The 16,152-nt window shown below is 39.2% G+C and overlaps 1 protein-coding gene across 1 annotated transcript in view; it reads right to left on the bottom strand.

Annotated features, from left to right (window-relative positions):
* Nucleotides 1-2,915: 2,915 nt before the first annotated feature.
* Nucleotides 2,916-16,152, bottom strand: part of LOC107102635 (serine/threonine-protein kinase SBK1-like) — a 25,259-nt gene continuing 12,022 nt past the window's right edge. The window contains exons 2-5 of the mRNA XM_015402015.1: nt 6,467-6,729; nt 6,163-6,365; nt 5,399-5,590; nt 2,916-5,316 (exon numbers count right to left, since the gene is read on the bottom strand). Of these exons, the coding sequence (XP_015257501.1) occupies nt 4,582-5,316; nt 5,399-5,590; nt 6,163-6,365; nt 6,467-6,704 (1,368 nt within the window). The 5' untranslated portion in view covers nt 6,705-6,729 and the 3' untranslated portion in view covers nt 2,916-4,581. The remainder of the gene's footprint in view (nt 5,317-5,398; nt 5,591-6,162; nt 6,366-6,466; nt 6,730-16,152) is intronic.

Here is a 16,152-nt window from a genome sequence, read left to right as displayed (position 1 = left end):
TGTTTTTCTTGTTGTTTTTCTTATTTGAGAACTATTTCATCAAACCTGCTTTATCTAACTAATCTTTTTAGTATTTGTAAAATTTAATATTTTCCACATTTGGATGCATTTTATGAGCAACCTAAAATGTTAGCGATTTTTTTTCTTGGTTTGGACTTGTTTTAAGTTTTATTATTTTATCACAGCCGTGTCAATATCGCTCCTTTTCTTGTTTAATCAAACACTGGCGTTTCAAATACATTTTTTTTCTCTCCCACTGTTTACTTTATTTGCACTGGAAAAAAAGAGAAATGTTGATTTTAAAGGAAGCATGGGCAATTATGAGGATCTCAATGCATGATAACCTTTCAATTCAGAACATAAGAATTTGTTCTTTCCTATATGGGAAATTTCAAACTTCACAAACTTCAAGTGCAGCAATTTTCCACAAAATCCACTTTAAATTTCCAACCAATCACCCACCAGATGTTGGAGGCCACAGAACAAGAAAAGATAATATGTGCTTTGAGAACTCTGAACCCTGGATGGGTTAAAAACTCTTCCATTGTAGCCCTGAGAGAAAAAAAAAAAAAAAAAAAGACTGGTCGTAGTGAAATTTTTACAATATTTGCATATAAACCTTAAATAAAAAAACAGTGATCAATTCTGCATCTGGAAAATCTTATATAGAATATTTGTTATTACTCTTAGAACATTATTCTAGCTTGGATTCAGAGATTGAAGGGATAACAATAGAAAAGACTATTGTTGCAGAGAACAGGAGAGTTTTACATCATTAAAAGCTTAATATTTATTAGTTCAGGCTTTAAGCCTGCTGAATTAAATGCAGCTCATAGATTTACAGTTTTCAAACTAATATGTTTGCTCTCCGTGCGCTTTAGACAGCTTGTTCTGACATTTTTAACCGCATCTCACTAAATAGACTTTCAACCATAGAAAACACATCACAGATCATCGTAACTATTTGACACGGGAACTTTTTGAGTCTTTTTTTAAACGTAGATAACAGGATTTGGAGTATTGCTTTCTCAGATGCTGGAATTATAGCGTCATTGTAATTAAGCAGGGATAAACAAAGGCCAGCAGAGTTAGGACAATAAAACACAAGGCTGCACTGACTTATCTATGGGGAGCTTTAATGGCATGATGAGCTCACATACAGGTTTTATGTGGTCATGTGAATTTGGTTTGCTGCCCACAGCCAGCTGGAGAAAACAGCAGAGCTACAGTGTCTGTATCAGGATGCTCCTTTGTTCTGAGTCAGAAGACTGCTGATGAGGTCAGAGATTGTCACAAGATGCTGGACTAAGTATTCGTACCCACTGATGCGCGAGAACGAGATGAGAACGCACAAGGCTTTAGCTGGGTCTAGCTATTCCTCAGTGGGGAGGATCCATGCTGAGGCTACTGACACTCACAAGATAAAGAAACTTTTTTTTTTTTTCGGGGTGGGGGGGTGCTAGCTACACTACATCTATAGGTTACTACGGTTTGGGATCCAGGAAACACTGAGCAGGTTTGCACAAGGGAGCTTTTTAGCACGTACACATCCATGCAGGTTTATGTATGGAAAGCAACGGCCATTTTTATTAGTGTTGCACCGATACCAATACCAGTATCAGGTGGGGCAATCCTGCACTACAATGGTGGTATCGGAATCGGCGAGTACCAACAAATAGGGCACCGATACCATTTTGAGAGCCAAAAGTTTATTCAACAAATGTCATCCATTCCAGGTAGGCAATAAATCGTTCTACTGGATTCAATTTGTTTTAGCTGCAGCAGCTTGAAAAAGCCATGATGGCAATTATTTTACATCCAAGTAGTATGCAGTTCTTCATATATACACACACACTCATCAATTCCAGATGGTATCATTGTTGTATCGGTATGGTATCGGTATACCGGCCAAATACCAGGTATCGGGCCAAAAAATGGCATCGGTGCAACACTTATTCTTATACATGTTTTGCTGCTTTGAAAAAATCTTTTTCTTTAATCATATTCCTCACAAAATGAGTTGGTTTGCTCTTTTTTTTGCCACCATTCTGAATTGATAAAAATACCTCACTGCCTCTTTAAAGGCCATTTAGAAGAAAAGTCTTAAAGCTCCTAATCATCTCACTCTAACACCCTCATGCTTATCTTTTATTAGCTTTTTTTGAAAGTGACAAGATAATCACACGATAACAAATATTTCACCCAGAGTAGAAACTAATTGTGCTACTGTAAAAATAATCACAGGGTTCTTCAAAAACATTTTTTTTCATAACTAAGGTCTTATTATTTATTTTTTTTTACTGTAAATGTGAACTAGTCATGCGATTACAAAGTTGGTGTGGGTTTTTTTCAGCTTCTTTTCTCTGAATTTTGTTAAGGTAATCTCTCTTTTAGTCTACAGACAGGATTTCGATATGAAATCCAAAGAAATTGGTTCAGTTGAACCAGAAAATAAATAAACATAATTTAAAAAAAGCTTTGCTGACAGACTTTTCCTGTGAAGCTTCAAAGATAAAAGTTATAGGAAAAGAATTTTAGGAGTGAATACAAAAATAAAAAAACAAGACTCAAAAGTCTTTTTTCTCTTAAAATCAGGACAATAATCATCAGATTTTTTTCCCATCAGAAATCTGTTGATCTTGTCAAATAATGTACATTAATGCCAGTAGGGGTGTAACAGTATTTACTGATATGAAATATGAGATACTAAAATGTAATGAAATGGCTTGGTGTTTATTGTTTTTTTTTTGTTCATTTGTTGGACTGATGTCGTCTATTGAAATAAGCCTGCTTTATGAAAGAAAGTCTTTTCAAGATACATCTAAAACTTTTTTCAAATTATTTTTCAAAGTAAGGAAAAAAAGTATATAGAAATAAACTGAATTGAATTGAATATTTTATGAAATTGTGTTCTATGAAACTGGTCTTATAGTCACTCTATTACAGACGGAGTAATGTAATGACAGTCATTTCTCCCTGGGATTATTAAAGTATTTCTTATTTGGATTCCTCGTTATTGGAACAGGTGTGAATGAAACGGTAGGATTCTCAGTAAACTTTCTCTGAAAGGTTGGTGGCTCTTGACTTTGACTAGGCCATTCCAAGACTGACTGTAAGCATCAGCTCCATAGGTGCGACTCGTCTCTCTGGAGGTTCCCAAGTCTTTTTAGGTTTATTTTAAGATTACAATCTTGAGAGTAGGGGGTCCCTTCCAGGGGTCGCGGACCCCCTGTTGAAGACCTCCGCTCTTATTCATAAACTACGACGGAGTATTAGGGCCCAACTAAAGAGAATTTTGTTTTTTACAGACTGCAATTAGAGAATAAAATAGTAGAATTACCAGAATGAAGTCATTATATCATAACAATAAAGACATAACATTGTAAAGTTGTAATTTACGAGAATAAGGTCAATAATATTTAATGAGAACTCTTGCGCTATCATCCCCTGCATTGAAATGAAGACTGTTGAGGATCATGTGAAGTTATACTTTCATATTACCGGTAGTTTTACAAATAAGGAAATATTAAACCTTTTTACACATTAGTATCAAATTATTACTATTTTTGCACAAGGAGGTCAGATTGCTGTTTGGTGCTTTGGCTGCGCAGGTGGTTGCTGCTCAAAGATTTTTTTTCTGAAAGGATTGATAATCTGATTACTTTATTATCATTACTTTACTCTAGTCTCTTCATATTGCAAAAATAAAGTTGTAATATTCTATTATTTTATTTTATTTTGTTTTTGGCCCTAATAGTCCGTCGTAATAAACACTCCAAGATCTAAAAGTAAAATCTTTCTACTTAATAAAATGTTTGTGATTGGTGAAAAGTTCAGATTATTTGTAAAAATAAAAAAGGTTTACTGGTTGTAAACCAGGTATCATGTTGTGTCATAACACACCGTTACACCCCGACTTATTAGGTAAGTGGAATTAGACGTTACAGTGTTCACTAAAACGGAAAACATAGACAGTTACTTTACAAAAATAACAAAAAGAAAGAAAATAGTAAAAAATAGCTTAGTCTTTAAGGAGTCAATAAATAAATAGTATTTCAAATTAAAATAAATACACTTTTCTTAGATTCATACAGACACAATCCACAAACATACTTTTCATATTTTTTTACACATTGTCCCACTCCTTGATCTGTTCTTCATATTTTAGTCCTCCTTATAAAACAAATCCTGCGTCACTTTGTCAAAGCTTTTTCCTTGTCCTTCCTTTCATTTTTTTTTTGCTGCAAGTATTGCTCTATAAAATACGTTTTGGTTTTCTTTTCTGGTTTCCTTTTTCTTAGTCTCTTCTCTTTCTTTTTTGTATGAAATGCATTTCAAAATGTCACTAGATTGTAAACAAAGCCTCTCTTGTTGACATCCAATGAAAAATCTTTCCTTATGAGGAAAGTTTGCCTTCAGTCAAGATCTTCGTCGCCTTATTGTGTGTTACCATTCTTCCTAACATGTTGAAAACAAGATACATTAGTGTTTTTAGTCTGGTCATTTTTTGAGACATGCACAACTATTGCAGTTTGAGAGGTATAAAAGTGTGGGTTCAGTCTGTCGCCGAGCCGGCCATGCTCACACGCAGATTTCAATGGGTGTAGCCACCAGCAGGCGACCACCGGGGGAACCATTTTCTCGTGGCATTCGGTCGTAACTGTTGGTGGACGACACAGAGCTGTTAGTGGAAACAGACACAAAATGTCCCCCGCCGGGGTCCATCATGTTTCCCTTTGCGCCGCCACCACCGCTGCCCCTCTCTACTGCCACGGGAGAGAGTGGCGAGAGTGGCGAGCGAGGCGACAAAGTCTGCTGCTTCATCCTCTCTACCAGGAGCTCCTCGTCTTCTTCCCCTGATGAAGAAGTTGAGATGGTACCGTCTATATCTCCACGCATATTCCCTCCTCCGCTGCCGCCTCCAACCATCTCCCTGCTACCTCCCCCACCTCCATTTCCATTGTTGTCATGCTCTGAATCTAGCATCCATGAGTGGCTAAAGTATCCGAACACCTCCTTAACGGAGCAGCGGCGGTCCTGCTCCACTGACAGCAGTCGGCGGAACATACGGAGCGCCTGCTCTGTAAAGCGCCTCCACTGAGACGGCACCGTATTTGTCCTCCTCCTCTGCCAGTGGATGAACTCTTGATAGAAAGTATCGGTGGGAAGCGCCTTCTCCCACGGGAAGTTCCCAGTCAGCATGCAAAAGAGCAGCACACCAAAGGCCCAGACATCGGTGCTGTAGTCCACACAGAAACCCTCCTGGCGAGAGGCGTCACAAAGCTCAGGGGCCGTGTAGGGAATGGTGCCACTCACCTGGGGGGAAAAAAACTCAGCAGGTCACATCTAGGTCAGATAAATAGCCAGAAGCAACCCAGATACCTAAATGGTTACTCACTCTTTTTACAGGCGAGCCAGCGCGACGAGTCATTCCGAAGTCTGACAGCTTGACTTTGCGACACTCTCTGTCAAAAATTAGAATGTTTTCAGGCTTGATGTCCCTGTGGACAAGCTTCTTACAGTGCAGATAATCCAGAGCAATGGCCACTTGATGCACACAGCGCTTTGCCACCGACTCCGGGAGACCAACCTGAAAGGTCAGAAGAAAGGAATATTAATATTAAGCACTAGCCGACGAATAGACAAGGTTGAATGGTTTACAGAAGGTGTAAATTTAAGATTCATCTTCCACCATCTGAAGTACTCTGGGTAGTAAGAAATTTACGAATTAGGACAATTCTAGCTCTTTGCCTCAGAATGGAAAAGTTTTGTTTGGAAAAATGCCATCAAAGTATCCAGTTACATCAGCTATTTTGGGTTGGTTAAATGGCATAACATCTTTTTAGCATCTTTTTAAAAAAGCTCAGATTGCATCGCTGGTCTGCATATTTAACTGCTTGCTTCAAGAAATAATGGAGAATTGCCATATTCAAGCTGGAAGAGAAAACTATTGGTACAATTGGAAATATACAGAGTACAGAGTTTATCAATTAGGAATTCCATGTCTATGTCACTTAGAAATGTGGATTTCTTTAGAAGGACCAGAATCCTGGTGATGCACTTGATGTACAGTGATGTTCAATGTTAAAGGGAGTTTTAAGGGGAATATCAAGAGTTTAGTAAAATACAATGAAACAATCATCAACTGTAGTATGTTGGCACCTGTGGAGGAATGATGTCAAAGAGGTCTCCTGCCACAGCGTACTCCTGGGCAAAGACATAGTACTCGTCTGTCTCAAAGGCGATGCCGAACATGTTGATGATGAAAGGGCAAGGGGACAGGTAGAGTGAGATGCTGTACTCGCGAAGAAACGATTTCAGCTTGGTTGTCTTCTTCTTTAGAAACTTCAGGGCCATTTTTGTACCTTTTGAGAAAGGAAAAATGAGAAATTTTGGATTATTTTCCCAAGAAACACCCTACTGTATCTAAGCAGGATGTAAACTGTGCATCCGCCTGATCCCTCACCTCTGATCTTGTGGATGACCAGGTCCACCTTACCATAGGTGCCCTTCCCCAGCTCCCTGATCACCTCATAGTACTTGTTGACCTCCAGCCTCTCCAGGTTCTGTGCAGCGATCAGCTGCAGCTCATCCAGGATATCCACGTTAGAGCGAGAAACCAGCGGAGAGGAGCTCATGGTGGGGGCTGCTTCAAACGATGGACTGGGGTGAAGAAGCGGTGAGTGAACTCTCAGGCAGGACATACGAAGCAGCCAACAGCTGGTTTCACTGCACAAAAAAACAGGAAGGGGAATGAATCTCTAATATTTTGGCCTCATTTTTATTTTTCACTGACCACATGCCATGTACCAGCCTGCTTCACAGCCTCCACAATCATCTCTAGACTACAGGATCGGTGCAGCACTAATTTTTGGATCTGCTGCACTTCACTTACCGAGCCATCAAAAGTCATTAGAGGATTTAACTAACATGTCATTTACTACACCCTGCCTCATTAGAATGCCCTAAGAACCTACACCAGGATCCTCCTTATGCACTTCAGCTCTGCTTTTACACCATCATCCTGGTCCTGCAGCAGGACCAGCTCCCCCAGCTAACCATACATGACCTTTACTACAGCCGCCAGACCATCCAGCTCCTGAAGTTTATGGATAACACCACCCATATCCCGCTCATCTCCAGGACAAGTCTGCTTACTGGTTAGAGATTTACTATGTGGTGCAGAATTGTCTGAAGATCAGAGCTTTGAAAACAATGGAGAACAGAGGAGTTGTATATTTTTTGACATCCCCCCATGCTCCCCCATCATCTTGTGGCATTCTACAGTCGCCTCCGTAGACTAATTCTACCACCTATGCACCGTCATCTATAATGACCTGAAGCAAGAACTGAACACCGTCTCCCTCGTCAAGATGAAACAGTAGAGAATGTGCTTTCTGCGGTAGCTTTAGATTTTTAGCCTGCTAAAGAGATTGGTGATGCTTTCCTACTCTGACATTATTGAGTTCATATTTTTTCACTCTGCAGAATGAGTGATTGACTGCAATCTTGCTTTTCTAGAGGAAATGAAGCTAAAGCAAAAATGAAATCTGGAAGACTCTTATCAGCTTCACCTGAACCACCTGTGATTTCCCTCTTTCAGCTCCAGTCAATCAACTCGAGAGCCGCATCTTCTTCCAAGCCAATCATTTTGCCTTTATTTCACACCTTGCCCAGCTTCTCTTTTTCATCCAACTCCACCCCATCTGCTCCCAAATTCTCAGTCCCACTAACGCTCTGGCTTATTCCACCACCACTGTCCAGACCCCAGGTTTCCCATCCAAGCGTACGCCGATTCACAGCATCGAAGTCTTCCGCCGGGGCCCGAGCCCCAAATAACTTATTTCATTTATGTCTTCTTCTCCTGTCTCCTTGAACCTCATTCGGCCTCGGCAGATAGCCACTCCCTCTTAACTTGGATCTGCCAGAGGTTTCTTCCTGTTAAAAGGGAGTTTTCCTCTCCACTGCCGCTACATGCATGCTCAGTTTGAGAGATTGCATAGAATCGATCACTCCTTGCAATGAGCTGTTTTTCCTTAGATAAAAATATTTTTGAAGAGTATGATTGTGTTACCTGTATAAATAAAAACTGCAACTGTTCTCTATGTGAGTCCTTCCAGGTGAACTGTACACCTCTAGGACCCAGAGGCATACCGGTAAAATTGCATCTGACCCCTGCCACCCTGGACACAGACTGTTCCAAACTTTCTCCTGTACTGTAGGAAGAGGCTTCAGTCCATCAGAACCAGAACTTCCTGCCACAAAAACAGCGTCTGCAGATAGATTAACAAGACCTGCAGTTGAAATTTCTTTTTATATTGTCCTTATTGTATACTCACACTGGAAAAATTATCTAGAAATAAGTATAAATTTCTTATATTAAGTGGATTTACCCTTAATTTGAGTAGGTAAATGAGGTAGTCTGCCAATGGAATGAGTATTTTTACTCTAAAAATATAATAATTAGATAATATGGACTTGAAATAAGACAATGCAATTTTTTTTTATTTTATTTTAAGTGTAAACCGTCTTGTTCCATTGGCAAAATGTCTCTTTTAATTCCTCAATCCAAGAACAAATACTCTTATTTTAAGAAAAAAAAATGACCTCTCTAAATTTCATTTTTTTTACATTGTACAAGATCTGCTATGCTAATCTTCCTCTGCAAAATCTTTCTGTATTCTCACATCATTCCACACAACTTGCTGTTCTATACTTTGTTTCTACATTATTTTATGTGAACTCCAGGTTTCCTTGTTAATCCAACATCGAAACCTGACAGTAAAGCTTCTCTGGTTCTGATTTACTCTTAATTTAAATAGCTCACATCATTTCTCTCCATGGATGAGTTTGTGGTTTGCCATCAGCAGACTGTGAACTTCCAACACAGCTGCACTGTAAAGAAAATCAGCGGTAACATATTGACGGCTCATCACCATCATCAACAACCTCTGTGGTTCTTTTTACACCTTATTTTCCCTCCAGACTGCTTGGAGAAATAGAACCCTCAGTGCTGCAAGCGAACGCGGCTGGAATTATCCTATTTTGTACCATTTCAATCTTTCCGTTTAATGCATGACTCTAAACTTGCCTCATAAGATAAGGCTTGATCCTGTAAATGTTGTATAAGGCTTAAAAGCAAAGGCTAGGTTGCTTTGCAACTGAACATCTTCAGGCAAGGTTTCTCTGAATCAGAGTGAAGTTTTAAAGTAATAACATTGGTTTCTTGTTTCAGCGCTTTAACAGAAGTACCTGGTTCAGCAAAGGAAAAAAAAACATTGAAAACAGTGTGTGAAATAATTTAGGTAGATACAGTTCAGGTCAAATTTGATGCTTTGTTGGCTCTAAAGGTTCAGAGAAAGGATCTTATCCAAAATATATACAAAATATGACCAATAAATACATATTTTCTACAGACAGGCTATAAAGCAACCAGATATCACACATTTGCTCTATCGTTGTAGGAATGAGACGAGCAACAGTTCGGGTTTTGTTTGCATCTTTCTCTGAAAATTTAAAATGTGAAAGAAATCTAAAATTTTTGGCATCATTTGTTCATTCAGGTTGGTTGAGCGATGTTAAGGTGGTTGCCCGTCAGGTCTGCAGCGTGGTCGTCGCTGAAAATGCTTATTATCTGCAGTGAGGGCCTAAGTAATTTTAAATGCTACTCCCCTGGGTGGCTGCTGGAAGCTGAGTCACACATACACAAACAGCCAGCCAATAACAGTCAGCTCCAGAAGATCCCTTTCCTACTGCAGTGTGTTTATTCTTACCGATTGCTTTCTTTTTTTCCTCCTTCCTGAGCAGGCTGATCTGCCAAGTCCTGACCTACAGCCTTATAGATCCAGGCGCATGTGGAGGAAACACGGGAGCACATACAGCCCAACACTCAACAATTATATAAGCTGCTCAGAGAGTTGGATTGCTCTCATATTTACAGCTTTTTTTTCCTCCTTATCTTCAACACTCTGCTTTGCCAATCTCCTCAGAAACCCTCTTTACATCATACTTCCTACAGACGCTTCGCTATTTGCCACCAACTTCTCTTTGATGTCTAAAAAAAGCACCGGCGAGCTCTCATAACTCCTGGCTTGTGAAGTCAACTCTTGTCATTCCCACTGCAGGTCTTTATGTTCCTCTGTGGGGGTTTTATCTCCTTGAGTGATGCCGACTGGGAGAGAGGTTGATGGCAGCAGGTGAGGAAGAATGAGTCAGTTTGGGTGATGCATGGCGCCACAGAGAGCTTGCACTTTTCTCTTTGTTTCTCTTGTGCAATAAAATACAAATACACATTTAGAGGAGAGGCCAGGGAGTTGTTGTGCAGACTAGGCCATTTGTTTCTGTCATGGATCAGAGTTGCTTACTTTATCCAAACACTTTTTAGTTTTTTTGTTTTGTTTTTGTTTTGGTATTTTTTTCGTGTTTGTGTCCATAAAATAGAACTGCAGATTAGATAATAAGTGTCTTGTAGCAAAGATAGCCATGGATTGTAGGAACAAAATAACAACTTGATTGGCTGTCAGAGAGAAAAATTAGATTTTTGTTTTTAGCAGATCAAAATTCAACTAAACACTACATTTCCAGTGATCCTGTCTTCTAGCTTATCACCTATGCCGGCATTTAAGTATAAAATGGAGTTTGATGCAAAGAAACCAAGCACAACTTGTGCTAAATTATTTCCTGTCCTGCATTTAAAGTGTCACTTTTGGTAGCGTCCGAATACTGTCCCATTTTTTTCTTTGTTTTCTAGTTTTATTGGTTTAATTACTATTTTGTTGTGTTTTCTGGATATATTTCAGTTCTTAGGTATTTCTTGATTGCCCTCTGTTGCCCTCCTGTGTTGGTCTCTTTTTCCCTTCTAGAATCCTCTGTTCGCACCTGCTCCCAATCAGCTCATTAGTCCAGCTTTTGTTCAGTCTCCCATATCTACTCTCTCTGTGCTGTTCCTTATTGTTGGTTCCTCATCTTTTCCTGGCTCCCGATCTGAGTTTTCCCATGAAGTTGTCTGGTTTTTGGTTCCATGTATTTTGTACTTTGGTTTTTGGATTTTTTTTTTTTTGCCTCAGGTATTTAATTAAATCTTCAAGAACTCACCTCTGCCTCATTTTCTCTACATTTGGGTCCTCAAAACCTCAACCCAACCCTGACAATTACTGTATGCAGATCCGTAATGTGGAATTAGCAATGATATGCTACATCATGCCGTCAAACTGCATGCATTATTATTTCAACAATTCATTTTATATTGATGTAGTGCAAACTTGAATATATTTGGCATAAAAACATACTTTGAATACTTATAGAGGAGGGCAGGAATGGATGGGAAAATAGATTTCTATGTGTTTAATTGCATGTGTATGTTTTACGTCAATGCATACCTATATATGTGTTATCTATTTTTTTTTTACATTTATGAAATTAATGTAATTTATCTGGAAAAAAAAAAATTAAGCTTCTATTCACCCCATTTTAGAACCGGAATCTGTTTTATTTGAGTGTGGAAGTTTTCTATGTGTTTATTATCCATATTCTTTTGTTTGTATTTGAAATACATGTCTTTCTTTCCTTCATTCATAATAATCATTTTATACAGTAAAGAATCAACTGAAAATCCAGGAATTAACTTTCATTGATTTGATTGCCTCCATCTCATACATTTATATATAAAATTAACAAATAAAGGAATTAGGAAATTCAAAGGTTTAAACTTCTTAGGAGATAAAAAAGGTTTTCTTAAAAGTCTTCTGGGTTTTCATGTTTGAGCTCAGTTTCATCTATTAATTTAGCACAGACTGAAAACACGTCATCTCAAGGCTCCAATCAGATCAGACAGTCAGATCAGTAAAAATGTCATCTAACATCATTGTGTCATTTACTTTGCAGGATTCTTACGGAGCTAAATTGGGGCCATAAAGTTTATTCAAAAGAAAAACAGTTTAACCTGAAAGAATGAGGTGACAGTACATATTTGCTTGCATTGTGTCGTTGACTACAGCAATCCCTCAAACCCGTATGCATGCAGCGACTGTGGAGAGGAAAACCTCCCTTTTAACAGGAGAAAACCTGCAGCAAAAGCAGGTTCAGTGCTAGTGGCTCTCTTTGTCTTTGGTTCATCGACACTGAACCAGTGCTCCATGGACAATTGAAAGAAACGGTTAAGCAGAAGAGCTTCAAGTTGGTTTTTATGTCAAAAGGCATGAGAGCGCATGCACTTAGCAACAGTTAAAGCTTTTAATGAACGCACTCAGAGAATGGGCTGTCGACTGGAAGTGGAGGAATTTGAGTGACTCCTCTTCCTCTGACCTGTGAATGTAACATAACTGTAATCTAATCACAATCACACTCTTTGGTTTAGATTCTTTTAGAGGGAAGAAAACATCCTCTGTTCTGTCAATTTTAAACATACTAGGTCTGTGGTCTGGGAGATGCTGCTTATGGAAATATTGGTATCCTTCTGAAGAGCCTAGAGTTAAAACACTGCTCTTTTAGTAATGCAAGCTGTGCTTATAAACATGTAGGTTTAAAAAGCCAAACCCTCTGACGAGAAATCTTTGTTTTAATAAAGTAAATCCCTGTTTCTTTTCTTCTCTCCACATAGGACCAAGATAATCTCTGAGATTCAGGTCTCAGGCTATAGGAGTCCAGGTCAGTTCTCAGGTCTTATGGGAACAACTCAAAGGTCGGTCTGGTTTCTTGCACCTTAAGAAAGAGGCAGTTTCTCAATTCACTAGAATGCGAGTTTGGACTCGTGTCCTCGCCAAGTACCTTCTTGACAAGAACACAGGAAAGTATAGACTTGGGGAAAACGGGAGGACACAGCATAAATCTGGGTGAATTGGAACAGAAACCTTACTGATGACATCACCACACAATCGGCTGGTCTGGAGCTACTTTTCACCTCCTGTTATTAATAGTCTCTAGATAATAATGAATTCTTACTTTTTTTATTTAGTGGGGGACTAATCATTAACACAGTCAGATAAACACAAATCAAATTAACCTTTTGCCAAATAAAACAAAAAAATCACCATCAGAGCCAGAGGTGCTGCAGACGGGGTGCGGTTAGCCCTGGCTGCCGTTACCCTCGGAGGTCCGCTGGTTGCTGCGGTCCTCTCAACTTCGGAACATTTTTTTAAATTACACACTAAACCAGTAAATTGGCCATATAGTGAAACTTAAAAGTATTATACCCAACAAGTTTGCTCTGTTGCATACTGGGTAAATAGGGAGGGGTAAGAACAACATCCGGGGACTTTGTCCGTTCTCGGTCTGCTGTTCTTGTGAATTGGAACAGTACTAGGGCTGAGGTTCATGACGTTTCACGAGTACACGAGAACGCAGAAGTACACATACTGTGAAATGGCCAGAGTCTTGAGCTCAAGTCTGTTGTAAATCAGGATAAATGTTGTGTAAGGCATCTTAGCTGTTGGCATGGTAACGTCAGCAAGATTAATGGAATAGCAGTTTCTGTGTGAATTCCCCAGAGTATGTAGGCCCTGGATGTGAGATTGCAAAAAGTCTAAAAGCATTTCAATAAAACATCATCTAACAGAGAATTTAAAAGAAATTTAATGCTATACCTTAAAATAAAATCACCTTAAAAATAAAGCCTTAAAACTCAGAGCTCAAACTGATTTAATTGTTCAAATAAATTAAACTGATGCTAATAAAGGCTTTTTGGATTCTCTGATTTATCTGAGCTTCACTGGAGGCAGAAGTGAAACGAAAAGAGACAACATTGATCACAAGAAATACAGAAACCATTGATGTGAAAATCAAGAACCTTTAGGATGGAGGGGAATCTGAATCGTGTCTTTGGGAGTATTTCAAAAATATTTTCTCTCTGATTTTCTTCCCGTTTTTAAACATTCATGCTCAGTATTTATCCAAACAAGTAATTAGGCTACACCTAATGCTGCCACGCTCATGTTGCTGTTCACCTGAGCTTTCTTAAGCCTGCTTTTTTTTTTTTTAAAGCCACTATTGGATAGAAGTAATAAAGAAATGGCTCCTTTTTTAATGATAAACATTTACTTGTGATGTTTAATCCCACAGAAATGTTTACTCCCACGAGGAGGAACATTCAATGTCCTGGAAACAGAAACAAAATACATCATGTTCCCTTCAGCTGATCTCAAATCCTCCCTCCGCCTCCTCCGTCCTCTGAGCTCCACACTGACACTCAGTGCCACCAGGTTTAAGGCTGTGTGAAAACAGTGCCGCAACTACAGGCCACAGCTGACTCAATCCCAGACTGCTTATGCAACCAGCAGGCAGCGCTGACTCTGGCCAAGCATATTCAGCTCGCCAAGGCGATGATTGCGGCCACGTCCGCCTCCGCTGATGCAGAAGCAAAGTCCCCCAACAAATACAGCTACACCATCTTCTTCTTCTTTAATATTTTGTTTTTTTTTTAGCCTGATGCATGTGCAGCATAAGCCCATAATTCTGTTCTCAACATGCAGAGACTCAAAGATTTAGACATAGATTTTCTGCAAACAAACTATTTGTCTTTGATTGCAGATCCTGGCATGGATGGAAGAAGTTAGCGACCACTCGAAATATACACAGTGCACTGACAGGGACCAATCAGAATGAGAAAAAAGGAGATCAGGGGAGCGCAGGGCACTATGACAAGAAGTGGAGATAACGAGTGCATCTCCAGGCAACAACCTACGGACACAAGATGCAGCAGGTTAAGGACAAACCTTACAGATTAGTGTATCAATTTCAGCTTTTTTTCATATTCAGCATGTTTTACAAGTCAAGGACTTGATGCAAACTGTGTTTCCTTGATAGTAACTTTCAACGGTATTGTCTTGGTAGGGTGCTTTAGATGTGAATTGTGCTGTATGGATAAACTGAATTCAGTTTAAATGTGCAGTGCCTTGTGTATATCACAACAAACAACCTTAAGTGCTTTATTATTGTATTTTATGTGATTGTCCAATTTAGATTAGTGGATAATTATAAACTCTGATGGTGCATTAACACAAAAGCATAGGTGCATTGAGAGGTCCATTGGCATGATTTGAATGTTGGGAATTGCAAGTCTTGCAGCGTTTTCGTGTGGTCAAGAGTCTAGCATCCAGAGCTGCTGACCTGGAGTTTGGAGATCTGAACTTTCGCGTTAACAGAGAAGCTGATCCAGGATCAGCCCAGGAGATAAACACTACATATAAGCTGTGATCACTACTATGGAACTGTCAGCATATAACTATGAAAAATGAATAGAAAAATAACTATTTGAACACCCTGCTATTCTGCAAGTTTTCCCACTTAGAAATCATGGAGGGTCAGAAATTGTCATCATAGGTGCATGTCAACTGTGCGAGACCTAACCTAAAGAAAAATCTAGAAATCCCAATATATGTTTTTACTATTTGAACACCTATCAGCTAGAATTCTGACCCTCAAAGACCTGTTAGTCTGCATTCAAAATGTCCACCTCCACTTCATTTATTAAGCTAAATTAGATGCACCTGTTTGCTGTCGTTAGCTGCATAAAGACACCTGTCCACCCCATACAATCAGAAGGAATCCAACTACTATCTACTATATATATACTTCTTTGGTTCTGTTTGAAAAGGGCAGGTGCTTTGTGCATGTCCCTGATCACAATTCCTTAAAAAATACTTTATTATTCCCAAAGGGAATTTAAATGTTGAAGCAACTTATTGCCATAATTCTGTACTGTTAGGTTTCTTTCTGTTTTCTAGGTCATTTGTTGTTTTCTGATTGTATTTGGGTTCTTATGTACAGTATTTCTTGTTTACTCTCTGCTGCCCTCTTGTGTCAGGCTTCTTTCCCCTACCTCCCTTCTAGATCCTTCTGTCCACACCTGCTCCCAATCAGTTGATAACTCTGTTCTTTGTTCTGTTTGGCAGTTATACTCCTCCTCTGCAGCTACTCAGTGCTGGATTATCTTCATTCCTTCCCATGTTGACCTAAGTGTTCCTCTTTGTTCTGGTTCCTGTGTGTGGTGATAGTTATTTCTGGATTTAAGCTTCTGTTTCCACCACTTATTAAATCTGAAAGAAACCACCTCGGCTGGCTTTTCTACATTTGGGTCCTCTAAAAACCTTCACACAACCTGACACTTATCTGCCCTAAGATAAGATATGCCTCACCACTGTAGGAGCGTGATTCTGG

Source organism: Cyprinodon variegatus, unplaced genomic scaffold, assembly GCF_000732505.1.
Source record: "Cyprinodon variegatus isolate N-32 unplaced genomic scaffold, C_variegatus-1.0 Scaffold1285, whole genome shotgun sequence".
Classification (NCBI taxonomy): Eukaryota; Metazoa; Chordata; class Actinopteri; order Cyprinodontiformes; family Cyprinodontidae; genus Cyprinodon; species Cyprinodon variegatus.
This window is presented reverse-complemented; position numbering and strand designations above follow the sequence as displayed.